The sequence below is a fragment of the Pagrus pagrus genome, assembly GCF_965226575.1.
Source record: "Pagrus pagrus genome assembly, chromosome: 1".
NCBI lineage: Eukaryota > Metazoa > Chordata > Actinopteri > Spariformes > Sparidae > Pagrus > Pagrus pagrus.
In genome coordinates this window covers 25,305,292-25,317,502 of record NC_140185.1, presented here as the reverse complement: position 1 = coordinate 25,317,502, position 12,211 = coordinate 25,305,292, and the positions used below count along the sequence as shown (strand labels likewise).

The 12,211-nt window shown below is 38.8% G+C and overlaps 1 protein-coding gene across 1 annotated transcript; it reads right to left on the bottom strand.

Annotated features, from left to right (window-relative positions):
- Positions 1–4,055: 4,055 nt before the first annotated feature.
- mc1r (melanocortin 1 receptor) lies at positions 4,056–7,139 on the bottom strand. Its single transcript, XM_084369877.1, has one exon. The coding sequence runs from the start codon at positions 5,415–5,417 to the stop codon at positions 4,443–4,445; it is 975 nt and encodes a 324-aa protein (XP_084226003.1). The 5' UTR covers positions 5,418–7,139; the 3' UTR covers positions 4,056–4,442.
- Between the last annotated feature and the right edge of the window lie 5,072 nt (positions 7,140–12,211).

The window sequence follows — 12,211 nt, the reverse complement described above, 5'->3', positions numbered from 1 at the left end:
TTAATATGTAAATATACTAATTAGCAGCTGACAGTCTTCATCAGTCAAAACTTTATTAACAGTATTCAGTCATTTGTTTTCTGGTCATATGGATATGTCTACCTAATTAAAGCTTGAGTGTGTTTGTTGTCCAGCTGAGAAAATTCTCCACAGCTGCCATTTAGACAGTAAACAGAACCGCTTTGTGCAGCTAAATGAAGGAAGAAGCCATAACTGTAAACATCCTGCTTCCTGCAAATAATGCAGTCACACTTAGGCCATCCTTGAGGTATTTACATCCTTGAAAAAAATTGAAAGTCAAGCACAAGACATTTCTGCCTTTGGCTTTAACTGTGAACTTAACACTTTCAATATTCATCCAAGACGTCATGTGTGTTAGCCAGCGGGCTAATTGTTCTACTTCATTTGTAGTGTGGAGGACCAATTCTGACTCATCAGAATCTTTTTTAAATTAAATATTCAAATGAAAGTGGTCACTGTGAAAAGAAATTAAGTATTTAAAAAGAATAATGTATCAGTGGCATTTGTTTGAGACCTGGCTGGAGTCGGAGAGTTTTCTCCTCCTGCCTGCAAGTTCTCTCCAGGTACTCTGGCTTCCTCCCTCCCAGTCCAAAGACATGCAAGCAAGATTAATCAGTCACTCTAAATTACCTATGTGAGTGTGAATGGTTGTTTGTGTCTATATGTCAGCCCTATGATGAACCGGTGACATGTCCAGGGTGCACCCCACCGCTAACCTAATGTCAGCCGGGATCAGCTCCATGCCCCCCGAAGGACCCTGCCTAGGATAAGCAGTGAATAATGAATGAATGCAAAATACACTTCTACAAATAACTACAATGAGATGAATTCAATTAACATTTATATTTTAATTGGCATTTGATACATTTATATTATCATTAATTTGCAATATTCAGGTCAGGTTTGGTCCTTCATGTACCTAAACAAATCAGCACAGCTCAGCTCTCAAGTATATAGACTGCATCTTTTACTTCTTGTAAACATATATGACAAAACTGCCATCTCCCTTCTCCCTCCTTAGAGAGAGAGAGAGAGAGAAGTATTCAATAAATCAATTAGTCTGCTCTGCCTGTCTCACTGATCTATGACAGATCATTCGCCTAACTGCACAATGTACTGATAAAACGATTAAACATAAATATGAATAAATTGATTAGTCAGTGACATATGAACATAAAAAGTATGAGACAAGTAAGATTTATGAGGAATAAAGTAATACTTTGCACATTGTCAATCAAAAGCATGAGTAGAATATTTTCCCCCTTCAGTAACAGCCAAGTTTGGTATTAGGCCATGAAGTTCAAAGACTTCAAACAAATAACACAAAGCTATGGGGCAAACTCCCTACAGAGACTGCCATCGTGAAATTAAAGTGACAAATTAGTTTTAGACACAGATCAACAAATTATCACACTGATCGGTTCTTCATTAATTTTTTTTTTTTTTTCATTTTTCATGTCCTTCATAATCCTCTGAAACAACAAAAGTTAGGCCAAAAAAGTTCTAAATATAAGGAATAAAGTTACGCTTTTAAACAGTTTGAAACAACAAACGCAAAAGAAGTAAGCAAGAATTCAAAAAATATATTGCAGACATACATTTTTTGTGACAACTTTATTTAATCTTTGCTCTCTTGCTCTTTCTGGCTTACACTGCTTAAATGGTGAGATCACATTTTTATTTATTTGTTATTCATTTTTCAATTATGCTCATGTGGTTGAACTATAATAAACACATATCCTTTGAATATTATTTTAAACAATTAAGACTAATTTCTTCCGTCAGTGCAGGATGCGGTTTAATTTGTGCCTGTTGGAAATCCCCCGTCCCTTCAATAATTGTTTTCATTTACAGCGCAGCATCCGAACTGAACTTGATCATGAGTTTAATAACTGAGCATTTCAAAAACATCTCTGTTGTGTTATATATCAAAGAACCCTCTGTCTGCTGAGAGCACATTGACTTTCACACTTTTTAAAAAGAAGTGGAAGAAAAAACTGTTAATACTGCATTTAAATACGTTAAAGTTGAAGACTGTGTTGTTTAGTTTATGTCCTCTGTCTTGTCTTACAGTATCATCTGTAGATATTGCAGAGTTACTTCTAAAGGCAGAATTAATTGAGACTTTTACTTCCAAAAAACCATGAGATGCACAGCTGTCTCCAAGCTCTTATCTCGTAAGCAAATGAATTAAGCCTTGGGTTTGGATATTTGGTGTTAAATAACCTGCTAACTTAGCATACTTGGTAATGACGAGAGGAGAAAGTGTATTGGACGGCTGATCAATAATAACGCTTCTTTTACCATTAATTTGCATCAAGCTTGGGTTATTTTGGCCTTGTTATTTCACACTAACAGATAACGTGTCAACAATTTCAATAAGATTACACTTAACGTATATTCCTTTTAGTGAATAACTGCACAACATGGACCTGTTTTACCCAGTTTCAAGTAAACATGGGAGGCATGCTGCAGTTTTTTGTTTTTTTTACGCCCACTGCATTTACAGCTTGTGTTGAACCAGGTTTACTTTAGGGGATGCAACAAAGTACATAGTGCCACAGTGTCATGACCTTTAATAGTAAGATTTATATCGCAGACACCACAAAGACATACTGTACATTCAAAATCCTCTCTAACAACTCCAACGCCAAAAAGAATAGGAGGCTATGGAACAGAAATACCATTACAAATACAAAAAAGGAAATAAAGTCATAATTAACAATCAAAAGAGAAATTACACAGAAAAAACATCAATAATAACAGTAGGGACAGTGTTTAAGTACAGTTACATTACTCAGCAGCAAATACTCTGGCAGGCATTCTTCAAGTTATTGTGTACAACAGTCTTTATCCTCAATATTAATGTGCACATTTCACATTACAGGGTCGACATCTTCTAACCAGTAAAGTTATACAGCTCAATTCCTGCTTATGATGGGATCTGTGTCTTTCCCCCTTTAATTTGGAAACTAATGTAACAAAGCACTGAGGAGAGAAATCTAAAATAAAGACAGGTTATATGGCTGAATTTCAGTTTCAGAGTCTAAAATGTAGGTCCTATTAACAACAAATCCTTAGGATCAATAAAGAATATGAGATATCATAGGGTAAATAAATAAATACAATGACAAAGCTGTGAGTTGTATCTGAAAGAACATTTGAGGACATAGTTGGAAAGGTTTCTCTGTCTTTTGCTCGTTAATGACTCTTACATCTGCGCCCTATAGACAAAAAGTATCAGGCTAAGTGATTTTTTTAATACTTCATTTTCATGCTACATTTTAAATGACATTCCCCACAGGCCATCAGGCTAATGTCTCGCTTATTTGACCTACATAACTTAATCAGGCCGCATTTCAAGCCCTTCCACAAACTGACCCGCTGCCCATTTCTGGGAAATAACACAGAAATAAAACTTCGACGTGCCTTCTGTCATAAATCCCATCATGCCTCGGGCATCAGGCCTGCCACCAAGCGAGGCCGTTCATGTGATTTAGCTCACCCTCTTTTTTTTTCCTCCTCAGACATCCAGACATTTAGTCTTGGTGGAGTAATTCACACGCAACACCACCAAACAGACAAGAGTTTTTAAAAAAATCCTTCCTTCACCACTTTCTCTTCAGATTTCTTCTTGCACCAGGATTCATTAAATTATCCCATTCATTGCTGAATTTAAAAATCATAAGTATCAGCCAAAGTAAATGTTATTCTTCTTTTAGTGAGTGCTTCTCTGCCCAAATGGGAATCATTTTAAAACAGTGGGAAATGGACTGCGTTATGATGAGAAGGGAAGTCATGAAAACCACTCGACACCAGAACCAACGAGGCAATTTCTCATCTCTAACACGTGACATTAACCTTAACGCATTGAATGTCAAAGCTTGTTTTTGTCATGAGTCATGAGTTTAGTTATATCATTTTTTATGACATATCTCCAGGGCAGATATTGAGTTTGTTTCCTTGTTGTCTTCAAAAGCAGCTTTTAAAAGCAGAGATGAGACGGATCAACAACAAAAAAGAGGCACTTTATATACAGGAAACACAACTGATTTACAGAAGAAATGGCTCTTTCTTTCTTTTCTTTTTTAAGATTTGAACTTGATTTAATAAAAATAAAATACTTCTCAGTTAAAGCATGAGTCCAGCAAACATGAGTCCAGTAACCTACAGACTCTATTGTGTGTGAGAGTTCACAATCTAGTGAGTCACTGCTGGATTAAACGTCCAGATGTTTGGCACATACAGTGTAAACCCGCAATTAACCTGATGATTATAAAATCCACAATGAGATGCACAAACTTATTATTATTATTTTCCAGGGATACAGTCTTTGTCGTGTGCAGCTTCGATTATGGGCATCACCTGCCTGTTCAATCAGTCACTCTTTGGGAGCTGAACATTGTTCATTGAACCTGGTGTCACACCCCGAAGCACCAACAGCACAGCACCAGCTCCTGTAGGGTTTTACGCAGCTCCTGGCTCCGGTAGGCGTAGATGAGCGGATCGATGAGCGAGTTACAGATGATGAGGATGAGGAAAAGGTTAAAGTTTCTGAAGAAACAGTTACAGAAGGGGCTGGTGGGGCAGGTGAGGATGAGGATGAGGTGGAGGAAGAAGGGGCCCCAGCATAAAATGAACACCCCGAGCAGGATGGTGAGGGTAATCGCGCCCTTCATGCTCGTGGACTGGCGCCTGGCTTTGTGGAAAGCCATGATGCGCCGGGAGTGCACATGCGCCAGGAGGAACATGTGCAGGTAGAGCACGGCGTTAAACACCAGGGTGGTGCAGAAGAAGGTCACGAGGCACACGATGACAGCGTTGTCGGTGTGGTACACGATGAAGAGGATGCTGGAGGTGATGCTGGCCAGCCACACCACCACGATGATGGCGATGGCGCGCTGCGTGGTCATGATGCTGTGGTAGCGCAGCGCGTAAAAGATGGTGATGTAGCGATCCGCGGCGATGGTGCACAGAAAGGAGAGCGAGGACACCACGGAGCTGCAGATCATCACGTCGATGACGTTGTCCAGGAAGCGCAGCATGCCGGGGTGCACGTCCATCAGGCCGTGGTCGTTGAGGAGCATGAATATGGTCTCCACCACGTTGCTGACGCTGACCAGGATGTCGGAGACGGCCAGGCAGCAGATGAAGTAGTACATGGGCGAGTGCAGGTTGCGGTTCTTGATGATGGCGAGAACCACCAGGATGTTCTCCACCAGGCTGATGAGCCCCAGGGTCAGGAAGAGCTCCTGAGGGACGCGGATCTGCACGCAGCCCAACGAGTTCTGCTCTCCGGTGGTGAGGTTCGTCTCGTTCTCGTCCATAAAGTCAATCAGGGTGAAGTCCACGTGGAGGACGGAGGGGTTGGATAGGGACGCGTTGCTCAACGCCATGTCTGATTTTCTTTTATTTTTTGTTATGTGATGGATGATAAAAAAAACGACAAAATGAAAAATCAAGCGAGTCGCCCGAGAAGTTGTTCAGTCATTCAACCCATCAACGCATCCAAAGACTGTTACATATCTGACAACACTTCCATGAGCTGTTATTACTTTATCGTTCAGATGTTAAACTTCTGCTCGGGGAACAGTCACATCAACGCACCGCGGCAGTCCGGAGAGTTGGCGCGTCTCCTCGCCTCTTCTGTCCTATGGATGCAACTTGTCCAGCATGGAGATCCATAAAATGTCCTTCTCCATCAAAACAGGGTTTACACCTCATGGTTTTCCATTCTCACGCGCCTCTCAAGCTGCAGACATCCTCCCTGTTTCGGTTCTTACCAACATGGTGACAGTGAACACGACAAAGAGAGTTGGGGAGACTGACTTGCTTGAACATTTCTCAAAGTGATGCCGGATTCTGGAGGACTTCAGGCGACTCCTCCTCTCACACAGACGTCAGCTGGGCTGCGGCGCTGTCAAAGGAGCGGATAGTATTTCTTTTCTGTGAAGCACTTTGTTATTATTATATAGACGTTACCTCTGCTCAAACTGGATGCAGAGAGAGGCAATGAAGCAATTTTAATGTAAGTGATGGGACACAAAATCCAGTCTTTTTTATTCTAAGGGCATCCACAGAAACTGAAAACAGTACATTTTAGGAAAGAAGAAAAGGAAGAAAAAACGTACAGGGACAAACAAAACAAAAACATAAGACAAACAGAGAAACAAAAAAACAAAACAAAAACAGCACAAACAGAGAAACAAAAACAAAAAAAACATAGGACAGAGAAACTAAAACAACATAAACAAACAAAAACACATAAGACAAAGAGAAACAAAAACAACATAAACAAACAAAAACATAAGACAAACAGAGAAACAAAACAAAAAAAACATATGACAGAGAAACTAAAACAACATAAACAAAAACATAAGACACAGAGAAACAAAAAACAAACAAAACAAAAACATAAGACAAACAGAAACAAAAACAACATAAACAAACAAAAACAAAACAAACCAAAAAAAGTATTCCCGTTGTAGTACAAACCTTTTTATAAAATCAAAGTAGTGTATTAGTTAAAGAAGTTAAATTAGACAAATTCATATTACCGTATTAAAATAAATATAATAATAACTCCATACAAATGCCAACACATACATACAAATACGTATGTCACACATACAAATAAATGTTTTTAATGTGTTTTAAATGTGACTCATCTGTATTGTTGAGCCTTGTCAAAGGAGAATTTCTGTCACTATTGGGACAGACAATAAAGTTTATTCTATTCTATTGTATTCTATAGACGCATATATCTACACACGCCTACATAGACCTTGTAAAAATACAGTAGATATATGGACATGGAGTTAAACAAAGAAAAGGAAAAGTGTTAAAAATAACTGCTGACATCCATTTGACCTCACCGCCTCCAAATGATCAACTCTGATTCCAGTCTTCACCGTGACTCAAAATGTCCCATTCATGTTCAAAAATTACATTTTGCTTCTTACTCCTGTTAACATCCTTTTTTGAGAAGCCACTGATGCTTCAGAAACATTTGATGACACCCGATGTTTGATCGTGTTTTTCTTTGTGGCTTTAAATATGAAAATCAGGTCTTTGTTTTGTGAAAAACTGTCTGAAGCTAATGTGAAGCTTCAGCGGTCTGAAAAAGTGAAATCTGAATGGAGCTTTTGGTACAGAAGTCGCTCTCTCTGTTTCAACAACAACGTTTGCTGCTTGTGCCGCGACAGTACCTTTGGAAGAGTTGTCAAACTCTTCATACTGTTGAAGTCTCATATTAACTCTGGCTATTCATTTTTGCACAGAACGAGTGCTGTACATGTGCGCTCCTTGACTTATACTGAAATGACCTCTAACAATCTTTTTCACTGTGCACAAGGGCGTGTCCACGGAGGCCCAGAATGGCCACGCTTGCAATTTTTTCACAACACAATTATAATATTAACAGAGATCATGAGTGCTGTTCCTGCATGCACAGATGGTGTCTTACCAACTGCAGCGACTGATTTAAGCTAAAATGTACAATCAAGGAGTACCAATAGATCATATTCACAGTGGCCTTTTTCCTTACACATCACACTCAGGGTGTGAAGCTCAAAGGTTGTACTGCTGTGTTCTGGGGCACAAGTCATACAAACGCAGGCAATCTGACAAATTGTTGTCATTTCACTCTTTCCTGATTGATTAGCAACTATAAAGACAATGGATAGTTTCTAGGTAAAACAACAGCTGATGTTAGCATTCCACCACATTCTAGCAAACATTACTGTTTAGAACCGATTAGAAAAGGCGTAAATGAATTCAGAAATGTACACACCTATCTTGGAGAAATTTGTCTGAGATTGAGATGTACATTTATACAACTTGCAACCTGGAACACAGCAGCATTACATCACCTCAGCATTCGAGGTAGGAAAATGGCTGCCTTGTAAATAAGCTCTACCAACGATCAACGCATCAGATTGTACTTCAATCTCACTTTTGTTTAATATACATACTTTATTATACCATTCAAAGGCCCACCAGTGTGGGTAGCTTCTTTTACAGTTTTACAGTTCCCTTATGCCAACAAGAATTCGTATGGCTATATACTGGAAATGAACACATCTGCTGTATGTTGCCCACTGTATGTACAGTAAGGGCCCTGACACACCAAACTGACATCAAAGGAACTAACAGCGATGAAAGCCGACTGTTGCGCCACCTCTCGTCGCTTGTGGCAAGTTTTAAAAGTTCATAACAAGTTAATAGTGTGTGTATATCATGTTTTACTCTAACGATATATATTAAATTATCTTGTTATCTTGAGAAAGGGGCATTTTGTTTTCTCTGAATAAGATATATTAACCAGTTATCACAGGTAAACCAGCTTTGTGATCTCAAGAATAATTAACTCATGATCTCAACGCAACGACATAAACAAAAGAAGGCACGGCTGCTCTCGGCCTCCATACATGGCAGTCTAGTTTAAAAAAAAAACAAAAAAAAAAAACATGAAGCCATCCTTTAGTGTAATTGCAGATTTATGATACTTTGATTTGAACAGCTGAGAAGTCAATGGGTCAAATTCTGCTCTTAATAGCCTGCTGTTGTTCCGGAAATTCCTGAAGTTAATAAAACATGAAATATCTTTAAAAATGTGTGACATATGCGTTGTTATCGACTGACACGGAAAAGATACTTATGTGTAATAATAAGGCTGCTTGCAAAAGCCATATCTCACTTACCTTAGACAGGAATATATTAGTGTCAGTAAAAACTGGAATTACCGCCTCGCTGTCTTGAGAGTCAAGTTGCACTTTACATCCATGTCTGTCTAGTCTCATATAGTAAAGCCTATGCAGTGAAGCCTTTGAAGGACTTTTATAAAAGGCATTGAGTGTAAGGTCTTGGTAAAATGGAAGTTTCAGTGAATCATTTCCAGTGAGAAACATGTTGACATCTCTTTGAGACTATTTTTACAGAAGAGTACAGAGGACTGATAGAGAGCTTCATCACATGGTGCAACAACAACAACCTGAAGCCCAATATCAGCAAAACCAGCAAACTTGGAGTTGGAGTACTGCTCTATGTCTATTATGTGTAAGTTAATAAAAAACAAAAAAACAGTACAATTCCTTGTATGTGTTCCCACGATTGGCTAAAAAACCTGATACAAACATCAATGCTTCACATACTTCAGTGTCTGACCGAATGTGAAATTTGATCACAATCTCCCTTCTGCTCCTGAGTTATGGTTATGAATAATGGGCGGCAAAGTGTTTTCGCAGAACGTTATGATGTCACAGTGAAGCTGACCTTCACTGACCTTTTGGATATAAAATGTCATCACTTGTTGTCAAAATTAGCACATTAATTCTCGAGTTACACCCAAAAACAGTGACCTTTGACCACCAAAGTCCAAAGTTCATCCTTAACTCCAAGTGGACCCTTAGGCCAAATTTGAAGAAATATGAGTTATTTGGGTAAACAGTGTGAGATGATATCCCAAACTGTCCTACTGGACAACCCACAGACATCCCACAGTGAGATGTAGTCCTATCGATGCCTTTTAAAACAATGTGCATATTGTCCCATGAAGTTAATGACACTTTGCTTTAAAAAACATCTTCAAAAATTACTTCCAAAATGTACCGCTCATTATTTCCAATTTCATTCACGTGTGTAGTTCAGTCAGTTTTTTTTCTCAACGTTCAAAGTACGTTACGTCATCAGAAATGTCGGCCATAGATTATAATCAGAAGTTACAGGGCATGTAATAAAGAAAGCGTTACAGAATAGTGTAACACTGCAGCTCTGCCTCTCACACGAGGCTCATACCTGTCGTCATGTAACTCCCGCGCACTTGATTGGCTGACGATTAATCTACAACTATTTTGCCTATCAATTAACTTTAAAGTATTCTTATCTTGAAATAAATGCCAAACACTATCTGGTCTCAAATGTGAAGATTTGCTGTTTTACTCTTTTTTTATTTCATTATACACTGAACATACTTAAGTTATCCAATTACAATTCCCGCCGTGCAGCTGTATGGCTCCACATACCAGTCAAGTTGCTATTCCTTAGCTGTGGCATTGAAAAATAGCCAGGTCATTTTTTGCTTAACATTATGATGTCACATTGAAGTTGACCTTTGACCTTTTTGGAAGCAAAATGTCATCACTTCATCATTTTATCCTATTAAAAAAATGTGTAAAATTTTGACATAATTATAAAATTAATTGTGGAGAAATGGCCAAAAACTTTTTTTTTTGTGAGGTCACAGTGACCTTGACCTTTGACATCTGGCAACCAAGGTCTAGCCACTTCATCCTTGAGCCGAAGTGGATGTTTGTGCCAAATTTGAAGAAATTACCTCAAGGCGTTCTTGAGATTTGATGTTCACAAGAATGGGACCGAAAGACAGCCTGAAATCATAATGCTTCCAGCCAAGGCTACCACCAGCGCCGGGGCATAAAGTTATTTGGGGTAAATGTGAGGTTACTGTCATATTCATTCATTACACAGTAATGAATATCTGTGCAACAGTGGTGGAAACAGTGGGGTTGAATCAGGCAGCCTCTGAGCCTCACACACAGCTCCTTCTGAGGCTCTGATATGAAAGACTCGCTTTACTAGATCACATGAAAAGCTCTAACAGCCTCATTGCTCCAGGTGAACTAGGGAACAATGACATCATTGGACTATCCAACAGTCACACTGTGTCACACTGTGTTAACATGCCGCTCACGGACTGTGTTACTGTATGTATAGAGGGTGATTTGTTCAGTGTCTTCACAATTTATCCAACTGTGACCGAAAAGCCTTTGGGTCGAACGTTTCTAATTTGATTTAGTTTAATTATATTTAATGGGAATCCGGTGAGCTAATCACGACTATAAAAGAAAAAGAGACCGAAAAATAGAATCATGTAAAAAAAGAGATTTGACAGGAAGACAAAATAAGCACATCATGAGACAAATTCTTTCTTCTGCCAGATGAAAACCATGGAAGGGCTTTGCAGACTGTCTGGCTGAGACATCTAAGTTTAGCAACACAAGAGAGAAAAACTTGAAAATAATGTACGTAAGTGATGAATATTTTGTTGATGTGTTGCTAGAAGTACAGTTGCGGCCTCAGGTTTTAAGTGCAGTGAATCAGCATCATTGAGGGAGGTCATGAACGTCTAAGTGAGAGTGCAAAGGAACTAAATTCAATCCAGGCAAAGCTTACGAACTATCTGCCATAACTGAGCACTGAATACACTGAGACTTCATAGACAGCAGCTGGCTGATGGAAAAAGTTATCTGTGTGGTTTGTTTTGGTGGAGTAAGCCACAAATAACTGAAATATTAGCAAGCCATCTTAAACTGAAACGTGAGAGTCAGTTACCGACACAGCAATTATAAGATTTACACAAGAATGAAAAAACATAAACAAAACTAAAAGCCCAAGGAAATTGGATTAGATTGTATAACTGCAGTTTCCCAAAGAAAATGTGTCAGATTCCCAGCATTGTGATAGTTCTGATCGAGTAAACGACAAACGAAGACAAAATAAATGAATGAAGGCATCGACATCAGGTCACAACAGAAACAAGTTCTCTGTCCCAACAGTATCTCACTCCAGACTTTTTACACTGGTGCGCCTTTTTCATTTAGGTGCACCAGGGCATAAGTCAAATGCATCCAATCATACATTTTATCTTAACAAATTGTGTAAATGATTATGTGCAGAAAGAAATCTACGCAAAGGCAACTGTCTACACACCCAGTTGGTGTTTGTTAAAAACACTTTTAAAGGCTAGATTTTCTTAACCTGACCTGTTGATTGTCAGGCGCACCGGTGCGACCAGTGAAAATGTTTAGTCACGTCACGCATGTGCGACCAAAATAGTTGCACGCTTGTTTTATTTTTAAATGTTTAGCAAATAATGTGATAGGAAAGCAAAGAAGTCAGAAGAGTGGGTAAACACAGCTGCTATTTATGAAAAAGCTTCATATATATTTATTTTAATCAATGTTTTTACTTGATTTATTTCTTTTTAAATCAGAATAAACTCTGTACAAGATAATTATGGTGACAGCATTGCCTCAGAAATGCTTCTTTGGGAAACTCAACACAATTTCTCCTAACTGATTGGGCGAGTGTGTCTCAGCAGCAGGTCTCAGATATGTTTCTTTCAAATAAAGTTGTTTCGAAGATCAAAATGGAGGATATTCCCAATACAAGC